The 15362-nt window shown below is 44.9% G+C and overlaps 1 protein-coding gene across 1 annotated transcript in view; it reads left to right on the plus strand.

The window, feature by feature from the left end:
- CRHR2 (corticotropin releasing hormone receptor 2) overlaps window positions 1–15362 on the plus strand; it is a 139308-nt gene that overhangs the window by 40682 nt on the left and 83264 nt on the right. The window contains 1 exon segment of the mRNA XM_039549202.1: window positions 1091–1210. Within this exon segment, the coding sequence (XP_039405136.1) occupies window positions 1091–1210 (120 nt within the window).

The raw sequence follows: 15362 nt of genomic DNA on the forward strand, positions 1-15362 counted from the left end.
TGTAGCAACCTGGTCTGTTGGAAAATGTCCCTGCCCAAGGTAGTGGGGTAGGAACTGGATGGTCTTTAAGATCCCTTTCAACCCAAACCTTCTGTGATTCTGTGATTACTCCAGATTCCCTTATTCCAATGCCTCTCTTCTCTCAGATCATCTCCTTCATCCCTGCTTTTATTATTTCTCTTCTTTCTCAAGGCCTGCACAGCATCCAGCACTGCAGCTCCTGGACTGGGTCCCTCCTTCCCCCTCCCTGCCCAAGCATCCCTGCTCATCCTCAGTTCCACGCAGCAAAGGCAGGAATTACTTTGCTGCACAAAAAAACCCGAGGAGTTCTATTCCTTTGATGGCTTTTCCTGTTCTCCCTGGCTTTAATTTGCAGCGAGTATTTTTGCAAAAGTGCTCATCCCTGGAGCTAACAATAAAACTGCCTCTGTGTGTCAGAAAGAGGGAGGGAGAGGGAGAAGAAGAGGGAGGAGATGCAGCAGCATAGCGGTCTGGCAAAGTGAGGCGGCATCTGCGAGCCCAGGGACACCGAGGAGACGTGAGCCCCTCACTCCGGGCTCAGCCCGATCCCATTGGCTCCCGAGCCGCTGGATTTAAAGGGAAGAAGAGCTCGGAGGGCTGAACTGCACAGGCAGACGCAGACTCTCAGCCAAGTTGTCAGCACGCTGCGAGCAGGAGAGGCTCGCACACACGAGACTGCAGGGTGCCCGCAGCTTGATGCTCGCTTGGCTCCAGAAAGGGAAAAAGAAGAGGGGACAAAAAAAGCCCAAACCAAAACAACCAGAAAGGGGTGAAGGAGCCTGATCCAGTCCAGCAGTTCCAGGGGGAATAATGGATGTGACCATCTCTCAGTTCATCTTAGAAGAATTTGATGTGAACTGCAGCCTCCTGGATCGTTTACACGAGACTTTTTTAGAGAGTTCCTCTATCCCTTTCCTGGGCTTTGATGGTAGGAAATGTTACCTGGTGCAGGGCTCGGGGAAAGCTTCAGAAGTGCTGAGATCTAGTTTGTTTTGTGATGCAAAGTGGGTGGCTTTTGTGCTTTCTCAACTGCTGCTTCTTCCCTTTCTGTGTCGTTTTTTAACCCCAGGTCCGTACTGCAATGCCACCACGGATCAGATCGGGACCTGCTGGCCCAGAACCTCTGCGGGGGAACTCGTGGAGAGACCCTGCCCGGAGTTCTTCAATGGGATCAAATACAACACCACGAGTAAGTACAAACTCCTTGCCTTCTCCTGCAGATCTCGTGTTCAGAAGGCGCCTGGGGACACCCAAAATATATTTCCATTAAGGAAAAAAAAAGTAATAATAAAAGAAAAAAAAATTGCTTGCTTGGGAATCAACATTTCTTCCACATTCCAGCCTGTATATTCAAACTTCTTGCCTGGAATGATGCAGATTTCTCAAAAGCGCAGACTTGTGGACACTGTTTCCTCTTTGCTGAAGTACATTTAGGGAGATCTGGGCAGAAAATATCCTCTGCAGTCTGAGGAGGGTATGTTGCGCTTTGTGTTTGTGCTACGTACAGCTCAGTGCGTTTGTAGCAGTGCTTCAGACACCTGGATAATTTAAGATCCTTTGGCTCATGAAATACTCAGTCCTAGCACCTAAAAAGTGTATTTTGCTAGGACAGTCCCTTTTCCAGGCTGGCTGTGTGAGCAGGGGTTCAAACCGTGCTGGGAGTTGTATCTCACAAACAGAAAGAAGGCTGAGGTCTGGAATCTGTTTCAGCAACTTCATCAGGGACTGGCTGCTGAGGCTGGAGCTGCATCAGCTCTGCAAGGGAGACAGGAGGGGAAATTAGGAGGCAAATAATATTCAAAGCAAGAGAGCACGGGGGCTCCTTAGAAATCTCCTCGGTGCTTTATTCTTCAAGGTAAACAATCACGATGACTCACTACAAATTTATTATTCAGGCTGTGGGACCCAGGCACTCATTTCCTTTTGCTTATCTGTCAATACTCTTTGGACCTTTCATGAAGAGTTTTTAAACATATTCGTTCCAAATATGTGCACCCACTTGTTTGTCACTCATTTTTTCTGTGTGGTTTTGACTGTAGGGATATTTCATTCCATGTTTCACTCGGAGCTGTTGCTTGGGTGTTGGTGGTCTAATTTGCAGGTAGCGTTAATCTTGTGAGGCCAGAATTCTCCTGAAGTCCCGTAAAAGAAGCACCCTGATATTTTAGGTCTTATTTTTCAACTTGTAGAAAGTGAATTCATTCTTTCCCTAGCTCTGGGTGTCATGGTCAGATAACTGGCCAAAAGTTTGGTGCATTTGCTCCGTGAAACAAAGTCCTCTGCCAGGCTTGTTCTTAGGGACCAGCTTCTGTCACCCCAGACTTTGAGCAGAGTAAAAGGTTGCCTCAGAGAACTGCAAAATCATCCTCAAGCCCTCTAAGCTCAGACCTGGGCTCTTTGCAATAAAATAGGTGGGAACCTGGAATGGGCTGGGCAATGCTGGCTTTGATTAGAGCAGGTAGTTCACTATTTTGACAAGTCTCAGTTGAGACCAGAGGAAAATTTCTGAGAATTAAGGGCAGCTCAGACAAGAGCAAATGTAAGAATGGATCCTAAAAGAATTTTGCCTTTCTTTTTTTCTTTCTCTTTCTTTCTTTTTAGTGGGGAATGTCAATATTTTACCACCTGATTTTTGTTTCTCCAAAAGACAGGAGGAAAGGAAGCAAAAAAAAAAAAAATGCATTATGACTGACTCCTGTCACAAACATAGTGGAGAGAAATTAAATGTTTTTCCTGTGTATGGAAGTAAAAAAAAAATGCTGAATACTCCAGTTTGGTTTTTATAAACTCTGTTGATGCTTTCCGAGTTCATCAATGACTTGATTTAAAGTTCTTCCCTGCTCCTCTCCTTCTCACTGGTGGCTGATGCTTGTATTGCAGTGCTAATAAGAGTTCTTAAATTCTCTGCTCTTAAAACAATGGCATGTTAATTAAAGACTGATGGAAATATGTTATTGAAATGCTGAAGCATTATTTTCTGAGGCAATGGGTATTTTTCTCCTTTCAGCATAAAATGTGAGTAGCTACCTCCAGTTGATCTTAGACAGTTCCATGTGTGTAGTTCCTCCAAGCTGTAGTGCAGAAACCAGAGGCAAGAATTGTATCAAAATCTGATCAACTTTTGCAATCAGTAGCCTCTTGGGAAATAGCAGTTAATGATTAAAGCTGGGGAAAGCAGTAGGAGAGCAGGTTAAGGTTTGAATACACAGGTGCAATCTCTTTTGGCATTGAAAAATATAATTACTGCATGCAGAACACATACAGAATTTGGGAAAACCAAACAATGACACATTCTGACCACTTGCATGATTTCCCTGAGTTGATTTGTGGGCTGCCTCGTTTGTGAAGAGGCTCATTGTGGTGAAAACCTGGGCTGTGTTCCCTGTGCAGATGATAAAATAAGCACAGACAACTGATTAAAGAATGGGAAATGGATCTTGCAAATCTCAGAGGTGAATAATGCAGCTCAAAATGAAGGTCTGATATGAGAAGGCTTGAATCAACATAAGGTTTCAGCCTAGGACATGAAGTTTTGTTCTCTTTTGTTTTGCATTTTGATGAGGGAGAGGGAGAAATGATGGCTTGTTATATTATACTGGTTTTGGGGGGTTTTTTTGAGAGCAAAATCAGACCAATTTAGAAAAAGCACCTTGCACTGCCTTTCTTCTACTGAGAGCTTATCCAGCTCTAGGTTGTAACTCAGCTATTTATTGTACTGTCAGGTATCCCATGTTCGTGAGCTGCCACCTTGTAGCAACTACAGCTTCTCTTTGCATTGATTTAGTATATCTGAGAGTGTATTTTGTGTATCTGTGAGTATATTTATCATTTGAAAGCGTGTAAAAGTTTTGGATCCGTTTCAGTGATTTCTTTTTCGGTTTTAGAAATCAGGCTCTCAAAGATTCCAATCTCCCACCAATTTCCTAAAAGCAGCTCGTCAGCTGGAGGGAATGAACTCAGTTGCATTCCCTGTCAAGGAAAGCTTTTGCATTGTAGACATTGGCATATCCAGACTGGGAAGTGCCCAAACTGTATGAAAAGCTTATGAAAAACTCAGAGAAGCACAAGACACTGGTCCATGGCCAACTTTTGGTACTCGTGGGGCTATTTCTGCCCCTCCGTGTAGTCTCTGTGCATGTAGGGATGGAATTCAAGACAAAATCAGACACACAGGTTCCTCCACAGATCAGCTCATCAAAGGCTTTGGATGCACCTCCCCTGCTTTGTGTCCATCTTGTCACCTCTCATGCTTTGATGTTCACTCTATCTCGGATGGGGAATGCTGTCAAACCCTGCCAATGCCAGCAAATCTAATGAAAAAGCATTTGAGGCAAAAAAAAACCCTTAAGAATAAGAACTTGTGCTTAAATAACTCTCCTTCTGTTTGCCATGCTAGAATAAACTGTTTGCATAAAATATTCCCATCCTAACTGCAAGAAATTCCCGTGGTGATTCTGTGCCTGGGTCTGTGTTTCTCTGTGTCTCCTGGGAGCTGCTGAGTGACTCAGATAAGTTTCAGCTGCATCCGTAAAACAAAGTCTGTCAGTCTGTGAGGATTTTTCATCTTGGACACTTTGTTATTTTGGTGATATATTGGGTTTTTTTCCTCCCTCTTTATTTGGGAAATAAAATTATGTTGACAAATCATGCTGTGGTTACCCTGCAGTATCATTTGTGAATATGGGCAAAATGCTCTTTGACCAAGGATCTGAAAATTGTACCATCCACTTAAAATGTTGCAATTTTATACCAAAGCTTATGTATTATCCTCAAAGGGGAAAGAAAATTAAAAGAAACAGGAAAAAAATAATCTGTGTTGGTGCAGTGTGTGACTGTGCACTTGTCTCTGCTCAGGTTCTATATTTAGCGAAAATAACAATAGCATTGCTGCCCTCTAGATGTGTTTATGCTTTGACAGTGTGAAGCTTGTAGTCTTGTTTTAGGAAACATATTAATTCACTTATTAGGATATCCTAAAGCTTGATTAATTCAGCAAATGGCCTGTAATGAGTCTGGTTTTGCTGCTTGCTAAAAAGCAGTCATGCAAGCATGTACTTAGAGCGTGTTACAGGCTAAAGTATGGCTACATTAACACTTCCCCTACAGATTTCCCTGTGCAAGGGGGAAATCCAGGGTTAAATGTTCATCTGACGGACAAAAGGTGTTGACTTTTGTAACCTCAGCTGACTGGAGTTTGCCTCAAACACCTGGTGTGGCAGGGGGTGTCCTGTGGTGACACCCGTCCGTCATGGGCTGCTCGCTTTGCTCTGGGCTGCAGGCAGGAGCTGGAGGTATTGGAAGGTCTTGCAGATCAAAACACACAAATCTAGGTGTTTCCAAGTAATATCAACAGCTAACTTAAGTATTTAAGCTCTAATACAAGTCAGTGGAGCTCTGATTGACAGAAGGAGTGAAGCCTAGGGAGTTTCGGAGCTCAGCCTAAATGTACAGCTCAGCTCAGCAGCTCCTGCAGAAGTGATAGTGCTGTTTGATATGCCCAGGGGTATTTTATTCCTGTTTCAGAGGGCCCAGCCTTGTTGTAGGTTTGTGTTTTATCTCCTGGGCCACACAGGTGTTGCAGATGCTCAGTGACAAATGATCCAATGCCCGTGTTCAGGCAGCCGAATTCATCCCTGGGCATGCGTTGTGCTGAACTGATCCCACACCTGGGGACTGAGATCAAACTGCTTTTGTGATCAACAGGAACAAAAGGTCTCTGTAGCTCCAACTCCCTGCCTGCAAATCCCCCCTCTCTCTCTCAGTGAAGGGAAGCTCTTTGACTGAAATAGCCGCTTCACAGGAATGTTTTGGATATCACAAAAAGCATCCTACTCACCTTCTCCAGGGACTGTGCTGCTGAAAACGGGCACAGAATCGCTGCTAACCTTGCCCTGATGGGGCCTTGGTTCATTCTTGTTCTGAGGGGTGTGCACCAACTTTTCCTTGGCCCTACAACAAGCTGCCTGGAGGGAATGCTTTGGAGAGGGTTGGTGGCTTAGCAACAGGGCTGTTGTTCCCGTGGGTGGGCACGGGAGAAGGAGCCCCTGGCACACGGGTCACACCTGTACCTGTTAGCAGGCTTGCTCCACACTGAGAGAAAAATTCCTGCAGCTCATGGTTGCCTCATCTTGAACACAGAGAAATAATCTTTTGTGCGCTGAGGGAAGGGTGAAGAAGTGAATTAATTGCTCTTCTGGTTTGCTTTTCCCCTCTTTTGAAAGGGTTTAAAGGGATGATTCGATTGTTAAAAGAGCTAATTTTCACAGGTTAAAACCCCATTCTTTTATGGACATCTAACCTTTGCTGCTTTTCCTTCTGATTAATTGTTGTTCAAAGTTCTTCTGGAGATGTGACTCCAGCCTGCATATAAAACATGAGCCTTGCTAGGAAATCATTGGTGTCAGAGTCTTGTTCGTATTTTGTGGGCAAACCCTGTCCTGATAATTACAGAAATGTGCACTTTTATAAGTGGCTGGCCCAGAGGCTCAGTTAACATTTTCACTTGTGTTTTATCTCATGTATTTTAGTGTCTTGACCACTTCTGTTGATCACATTCACGTGACTTGTTCCCCAGAGGATTTTCCAGCTTGATTTCTAAAGGCCGCATTTTTGAAAGCAAAGTCCTGCTGTAAAAGACAGAGAACCCTTAAATTCTGGTGGCCTTTCATCATTACTGGAGAGAAATAAAATGCCCATCACAGGCATGCATGTGTGTTTCCAGACTCAGAAAAATTACTATGAAACCCTAAAACTACTCTCACCTCATCTGTCTTCTGTAACCTTGTTGGATGTCCAGAAGGCTTTTATCCCACTGTTGAATGACAGGGGATTTGGGATAAAAATTAATGTTTTGTAGTCAATTTTAGTTATGGAGCCACTAGAAAAAGACTTTTTTTTTGTTATAAAATGTCTGCAGCCTTGCAGTAGCCATGTATTAGCCATCCTGAGGGGTAAAACACAATATTTTCAGCTAGGAAGTAAAGAGTACGTGAAAGTTAAAGGAAGGGGACTGATGAGAAATGAAACAAACACGACAGTGGAAAAAAAGAAGTCCTGAACTGGAATTCTGGGGGAGGAAATAAAACATTATTTTTAAGCTCGTAAAGGTTCTCTCTAAGGAGATCAAATCTGCAGCTGATTAGGTCAGCTTGTCTCCAACAGCTCTGTATCCAGATTAAGATTTCAACCATTTTTGTGCATTTTCTCTTGCTGGTTTTGCAAGAGAAACACAAATACACAAATACACACATCTTCCACAGATACAGTGGGAGGCTCTGGATTTCAGTCGTGCACAGATGGGAGAGGCTTCACTTGGTTCCCCTCAAGTTTTTCTTCTTTTTTTTTCTTTCCTTTGTGAAGTATAATTTGTGGTACGAGATGGCTCTGATTTTGCAGTTTGGAAGAAAAATATTGGAATGTTGGAGTGTTGGAAAAAACTATTTACAAGGAGGAATGAAAAGAATCCATTTTTCTTGCTCCCACTACTGTCATCGTGTAAAACATGTGATTTCTTCATTAAGCACAGAACACAAGTTAATTGCTGTAGTAAAATGAGGAGATTGTTAATGTTCCTTCAGTCAACATTCAAGGACCTTTTCTCCAGCCAATTAAACACTGATTAGTACTTTTGTTCTTTGCTGATAAGTTAATGAGGTGGCTTTGCTGTGGTCCTGTTGTTCCTGATTTGGGTTCTCTTCAGTTCAGGCTTGACTTTCGAGGCAAGCTTCACCCCCACTTTACCAGAACTGGAAATGCAGCTGCCATTCTGCACCAAACCTTCCTGATTCTCCACCAAAGTCAGTCAGACCTGAGCAATGGCACATCTTGGAGAGGGCTTTTAACCTTGGGCTTTCGGGAGGGTCAGCAAACAATGGGTTGCCCACATTATTTTGGAGGCTTCTTTGTGAGTCTTTCTTTCCCTGAGGCAGCTGCCCCATCCGCTTCTCTGGAACTTGCTGTTGTCTAAGCTGGCAGTGACTGCCAGCTGGCAAACAGATGGACTGAGGTCCGTTTCTTTGCACAAGTTTGGAATTAGATGATACTTGCAAAATTGTGTGCTTCTGAAGCCGGGGAGGAAGAGGGAATGGCCCAGGAGTAGATGAGGAAGGGAAAGAATTAAATATCTTATAAATCCTCCTCTCACCATATCAGAATGAGAGGAGAAATCCCACCCAGCTGCATCCAGTGTGGGAACTCTCTCGTGGATGGGGATTTCTCATTTTACTGTGCCTTATGACCCCTTTTCCATCCAGACAAGCTGTGAGAGGCTGAGGTGAGGCCGTGAAGGTGGAATGGGGCTGTTCTCGCCGGTCGTGGAACACCTGAGATCCTCTGTGACTCGGTGGGTTCCAGACTCTGTTTGTGGTCACAGCACCTCGGGGACAGTGCCACCGAGGGAATGGCCACCCGCCATTCCGCCTGCCAGCCACAGGGTGTCACTTAGAGTGCAGGTAAAGCGAGTGTCCCCGCGGCTCCTCCGAGTCACCTGCGGGGGATGGATGGATGGATGGATGGATGGATGGATGGATGGATGGATGGATGGATGGATGGATGGATGGATGGATGGATGGATGGATGGAGGGTGACCCTGGGCTTGCTCTGGGACTGAGCTGTTCCCATCCTGCTGCATGGCAAAAGAGCCTCACTGAGGAGAAGCAGGGACAAGGACACGTCGGGGAGGGATGTTCTGGGAGGGATCCTGTGTCCCCTCTTGTGTGGAGTGTTAGTGGAGAGCAGGTCACTGCCTGAGGGTGGGTGGTGCCTGCTTTCACCAGGGCTGCTCCAAGAGGCCGAGGGAAGGGCAGTGCTGAGCTTTGTTCCCAGGCAGGTGAGGGTTGTGGTGAGGATGTGGAGCCATTCAGGGGTGAAACAAATCTATCAAAGGAGCTTCACCCGCCAACAAGAACCTGCCCTTGGGTGAGGCAGGGATTGCTCCTGGCTGGACACACCCTGTTCATCACTGCACTGCTTGCCTTTGCTTCCATCTGATCTCTCCTGCCTGGGTGCTGTCCCCTGGCAGGAGCTGTTGGATTTTCCCTCAGCTGCCTGACAGATGCTCCAGGTGCTCCCACTTGACAGGAATAACTCACAGGCGTGTTAACAGTGGGGCAATATCACCTCAGCTGTGATCTGCCTGTTGCTCCTGTTCTGCAGAACAATTAAATCAGTTAAATTAGTCACATTTAGGTTCTTTAAGTTTCCCTCTGTGCTCTGCCATGACATGAAAGTATCTTTGCTGTTCATATAAAGGTGAATCTGTGCAACTTCTGTGGCTTGGAGGAACAGAACTTCAAGCTGCATCCTCATCCAAATAAAATTCTCCAGCTCTTACAGTCATTCAAGGCTTTGCCCAAGGTTTGCTGTCCTGGGAAAGGGAATCTCCTGTTCAGTTTTGGACCCCAGCATCCAGACTTGACACCCAGATTAGAACAGCCGTTCTTAGCTGCCTGAGAAGTGGATGAGAAATAAGGTTTCCCATGGAAATTGGAGGGGAATGGATTTTTAGTAGATATTTTCTTTTTTTTTTCAGTGCGGTTTTCATTCCCCTCAGATGTTATTCTTGGAGTTCGTAATTGGTAGCTCTTGGGACAAATTCATAAAATCAATAAAACTCAGATTGCTTTATGCTGACTCCTTTCTCTGCAGTGCTGGGAATAACAGAGGGCCAGATGCTGCTCCATATGAGACTTGTGCAGGGAGAAGCAATAGTTTGAAGCAAATTATAGGAATAGAAACTCAGTATTAAAAAAAAAAAAAAAAGCAACAACAAAACCTCAAGTCTCATGAAGAGTTTTCCCTGGGAAAACAGAAGAAGGAAGAGCCTTTCCCAATGTGGTTGTATTGTCCCAAACCCCTGGTGTTTGGAAAGCACTGACCATGCTGTGACAGAAGAATTAATGCAGAGGAGCTGCATCCTCCTCAGGCAGCCAGGGAGCAAAGAGAGCTTTGGAAACCAGAAAATGTGTTATGGAAATGAGACAAACACAGAAAATAGGAAATTACTTTCCTAGTGCATCATCACCATTTTAACTAAACTTAGACGTGACTTCCTGGGGATTCTTTTTCTCATTTCTAGGAATTTTTATTAAACTTAAGAATTGCTAAATTATGCCAGTAATCCCTGAAACATCAGCGTTTGTGTATTTCAGAGTACATGATGAGCAGTCAGGACTTGTTGCAGAATCTCCAGACTCCACATTGATTCCTTCTTTGCAACTGGAGGAGCGGATGCAGAGTTTGGAAGCAGAAGGATTTCTAAGATTGTTGTTTCTGGGCTGATCTTAACACACTTGAACATGAAAACTCCAATCTCTGTGTGGGAACCAGTGTGGAAAACAGGAGTTTGATTGCTGGAAATGGATTTCTAGGATTCATAAGGGGGGACACCCTATTCCTTTGCAAGACAGCAGAGTAAGAGGCTGGGAATGAAGGGGTCAGTGAGAAGCAGGGCCCTTCAGAGAGATTTCCCAGTGTCCTCCCAGAGAAAGCTCCTCACAGGTTCCTCCTGGTGGGAGTTTTTTCTGTTCCAGGAGGTCTGGGGGAGAGAGGGACCCCTGACTTAGGAAGGTCTTTTTCTTCAAGGTCTCATTTTTCTTTTCAGGATGTAGATGGTGACACCTTGTGTGGGACTGCAGGGATTTGGACAGGGGTGCACCTGTCTGGGGGAGCGGGACTGTGTGGGGACAGTGACCCCATCACCAGCTCACAAGGCCTTTGCAGAGAAAACCCCTTTCATTCTTAATTGAGAACACTTTGTATTAAAGAAAGACAGGATCCCACAGACCCACATTTTGGGTAATTTTGGCCATCTAATCCAAACTTCTGAATTTCCCACTCCACATAAATCTCGTGTATAAACTCACCCACTTGCCCCTATGTCATTAATTACCAAATCTCTCCCTCCCATTTGGCCTGTCTGAAGATGCACATTTCCACCAGAGCTGCCTGGGACTCAGGAAGCCTCTTGTGCAGCCCAAAAATCAGGCAGCTTTTGTTTTGTGTGAAAGTGAGGGAACAAAGTCCCGCTTGGATCTGCTTTCTGTTTCCAAGCCTGTCTCAAAAGGGACAGGGATAAATCCAAGTGCAGCTGTGGTGGTTCACTGCATTGCCCAGTTCCAGAGAGAGGCTGTAGCAATAGAATACTGGATTTTGCTGCTGCTTATTCCTTTTTGGGGAGAGCTAAAAGATCCCCACAAAGGTCTTTTCACATAGTTAAGTCATCCTTGTCCACCTACAAACCCATTCTCAGTGTGGATTTATTTTTTTCATCCTATTCTGTTTTTAATCCCTTCATCTCTCCTGTGTTCACTGCATGTTTCTCCTAGGGGAAAAAAAAATCCATCAGCAGTAATAACAGCAGTTTTATTCTCTGTGAGCACTTTGGTTTATTCCTTCTGTGAATGCTGAGGAGGAATGAAGGGTCTCTGAGCTGACCCAGTGAGGGGAGTGTGTCAGAAGAGCACAGACATCACAGCAGAGTGATTCAGTTTATCCTGGGAATACGTAAAAAGCTCTCCTGAAACTAGAAATCTGCTAATCAATAGCTGGATTTTTCAGCAAACAGGTGCAAAGTCTTTCCCAGAGATTCCTATTTTACTGATTCTCTGTTAGATCTCAGCTGCAAATCCATGGCTGAGTTCCTGGGATTACAGATGAGCACCTGACCACACTCACTGTAACTACAGGGCTTCGAGAGAATCTGGGGGGTTATTTTTTCATCACTTCTTGGACTGGTCACATTTCTGCCTGTCTCCTGTCTGCCTCCAGTGCATTATCTCTTCTAGGCTCTTTATCCAACCCCATTCTCTCATTTTCCCAGTCCCTGAGCAGGGACAGAAAGAGGCACGAATGAGGTAGATGTGAATGAATCACTGATGCTCTGGGACCAGATGAAAATCAACTGCGTGTGCACTCAGCTTCTGGTGCACCTGAGCTAAAATTCACCTCCTGAAATCTCAGGGAAAGAAATTGATTTTTCTGCGGTAGGTCAGTTATGTGTGTGTGAGTCTTTAGGTTCATGAATCGCTTTGAAAACTGCACTGGGATTTTATCAGTTCCTTCTTGAAACTGAGCATTTCTAGGGATTTCGAGTGCAGAGCTGAAGAAGCTCTGGCTTTGCTTGGTGAAAATAAACCTGGTGTGGCAATATGATGTTGCAGTTTGGACTAGATGAACTCTCCTGCTCCTTCTAACCCAGCATTTCTGTAGTTCTGTGATATCCCTACAGATCTCAAATGGATCCTTTTGTGGCCTCTCTCACCAGCTGTTTGTTTTTCATGGTCACCTGTGACTTAGTGATGGTGGTTTTTATATGAAGAACTTGTGTTACCAAGTGTGCAACAGAGTGAGAGTCATCTCAGGCTCTCGTTTAGATTCCGTTTACCTGTTGATACATGGTTTTTCTGCACCATTAAAATAGTTTAGTTCATCCTTTGCTTGCTTTTAGGGGAGTAGAGTGATACTCACGGGCCACTGACCTTTGTCTAGTTGCCATGTTACCTCAGTGACAATCAGCTGGAAAAGGCAGGGCTAATTGCTTTGATTTAATCCTGAAATGTCAATGACTCAGTGATGGCTCATTCATGGAAGCTCTCTGCTCGAGGCAGAAGGACTGGATAAAAATAGCTTCCTTGGGATGAACTTTAAGCGCTGGAAGTTTCAAATCATAGCATCAAAGAATGGTTTGAGTTGGAAGAGGCCTTAAAGATCACCTAGATCTGACACCTCTGCCATGAGAAGGGACAAAGGAATGGGGCAAACCTGTGGGAAGCATGCAGAAAGCATTTGTGGGAAAGAACTGCAGTTGCCTCATTGCCAGCTGTGGCACATCAGGCAAAAATCTGAGTTGCCACCCCAAAGAGCAGCAGGTGAGAGAAGGGAATTGAGGGTTAAATACCAGATGTAAAGAGTAAGGGTGATACTGTCCCACATCCAAGGCTGGCAGCAGAGAATAACACAGACAATTCCTGATGTCAGGGCCACCAGATCCTCTGAGCAAACTAAAACTCAACAGAAGAAAATGTCAGACCCAAAGTATTTGTCTTGTAAATGAACAGGGGATGTGCAGCTTGATTTTTAGTGTGTTTGGCCCAGCTACCTTCTCTCCTCCCACGTCTCAATGGGCAAGGGATGCTCATAAACTGATTTGCTTCATTATTTTTCTTGCTGCCTCTCCTCTGGCATTCTTGTCCCCTGATATGGTGGGCAGGCACATGACAGGACCCCAGCCATAGAAGCACTCTGGTTCTGGCTGTGTTGCCTTCAGTGTGAATTCCAGGACTTCCCTGGCCTCAGCTGGCACGGATCCATCTGGGGCATCCACGTGGGGTAGTTCTGGAGCCCTGCTGCAGCCAAGAGGCAGCGTTTGTGGCTGTGCCAGTTTGAAGGGGAAGGGATGGAGGCAGTTCCATGCTGAATGCAGCTTGTTTCAGTCAGAAGAGACAGCAAATGAGACCTGTTCATACCCTGCAGCTGGCCCCGGGCGAGCTGCTTCAGGCTCCCGTCCTTCAGTTCTGCCCTGTGTAAATTAACTCCAATATATCAGGGACTCTGAGGCTTTCCAGCTCTGTAAAGAGTTCTCTCCTCCTTTTTTTGGTTTAGAGTGCAAGAAGTTTCTTGTTAACATGCCACCTTTGTTCCTCAGTGTCATTAATTTCAGCCAGGAGAGTTTTGAGGAGAGAATCTGTGTTTTGCAGTGCTTCGAAAGAGTTTTCATACAAAGGCTTTTGGGTGTACAAAGTGCTAAGCAGGCAGCTGGATGTCAGTGTCTTAATATTGTTCTCTCCAGGTCTCTCTTTCAGCAATATGGAGACGTGAACTGAATGGAAATCATCCCTTTGTGGGGTCTGGGAAAACCAGAGATACTTTCATTAACATCTTCAGAACTGCAGAAATATCCACCGAGAGCTTGGATATTTAATTTGTGTAAGTGATGAGTACAGTCACCAATATATTTGTGAGTTTAGCCATAAGATCTCACAGCTCTGTATCTCTTTTAATGCCTTCTTGTCTTGGTGCAGACCTGCTGGTCTGTAGCACCTGCAGGTTTTCTGTGTGCCAGATGAAGTGCTCAGTTATCACAATCACATTTATTCAGCTATTTGCTGCTCTTCTCTGCAATGCAGGGTTGTTTCCTAGGCTACATTTTCTAGTAGAATACATGTCCTGTTGTCAGATCCCATCCAGTGCATTTGGCTTCATTCCTTGATCCGGTGAGGATAAATCAGTGAACCATCCTGCTTTATCAGTGGAGATTGGCTTCGTTTTCCATGAGCTGAGTTTTATTTTTTCAACTATTTTTTTTTCCTGAAAGCACACTTCAAATACATTGTGCAACTTTGTAGCAGAGATAAAGAGGAGTTTCAAACTCTCCGGCAAAATAATGTGAGACGAGGGAAGGAGGAAGCAGCCTTTGATCAGGCTCTGCATTGCCTTTTTCTTGCTGAAACCTAAATAACAATGGATTGATTCTCTAAAAGGTTCTTGGTGTCAGCCCCATGGGTGCCGGGGACACTTTGGGTGCGAGCAGTGCAGGGTGTGACAGGGCCAGCAGCCCACAAGCGCAAGAAATGGAGCAACAATGAAACCAGCAGCTTAATTCTGGGTCCAAAAAGTGCAGCAGTAGAAGTAGAAGGAGAAACAAAGCTGCTGTTAGGACAAGGAGGGGGAAAAAGAGGAAAACAAAATAGGAGAGGAGAGGGCTGAGGTTTTCCTGTGCATTGTGGGGTTTGATGCCTCAGTGAGTCTGACAGCCTGACTCTGGAGCTGAGGTTTGTGTCTCTGCTCACCCCAGCTCTCACACACCCATCTGTGACTCAGCCTCTGCTTTGCTCAGCTCACAGCGAGCACTTGCAATAAATCAGCGTCTTTTGAGTGCCTCCAGTTAATGTTGATCTCAGCTGTGCTCTGGGCCACGGCAGAGGGCTGGAGCCAGGCAGCTTTACAGGTGCAATCCTTATTCCTGAATGGGTGTCATTAGCTCTCCCCTCTGCTCAACCTTCACAGCTGCTTTCATTGCACTGACTGAGATGAGCTAATTACACAGATTATGCAATTTTGCTGCACATAATACGTGTAATTTTGTAATGAAGGAGTGGTGCTATGTAATAACAGTTCACACAAACCTGCCTTTGACACAAGGGTCTGGCAGGAAGCTTGGCACGAGAAACTTTGCATAAAAGAGTTAAATAAGACCATCAGATCATTGATAGGGAAAAACTCCAGACGTTTCTGTGTTCTTTTGGAAGTGCTAAAATATCCACAAAGATTGATTTTTTTTATTAATAAGTAGGTTTCAGCTGCAGAAGTAGCAGTGTCCTGAATGCTCAGATGAATCTCATGAA

The sequence above is a fragment of the Corvus cornix genome, chromosome 2 (genome assembly GCF_000738735.6).
Source record: "Corvus cornix cornix isolate S_Up_H32 chromosome 2, ASM73873v5, whole genome shotgun sequence".
Lineage (NCBI taxonomy): Eukaryota > Metazoa > Chordata > Aves > Passeriformes > Corvidae > Corvus > Corvus cornix.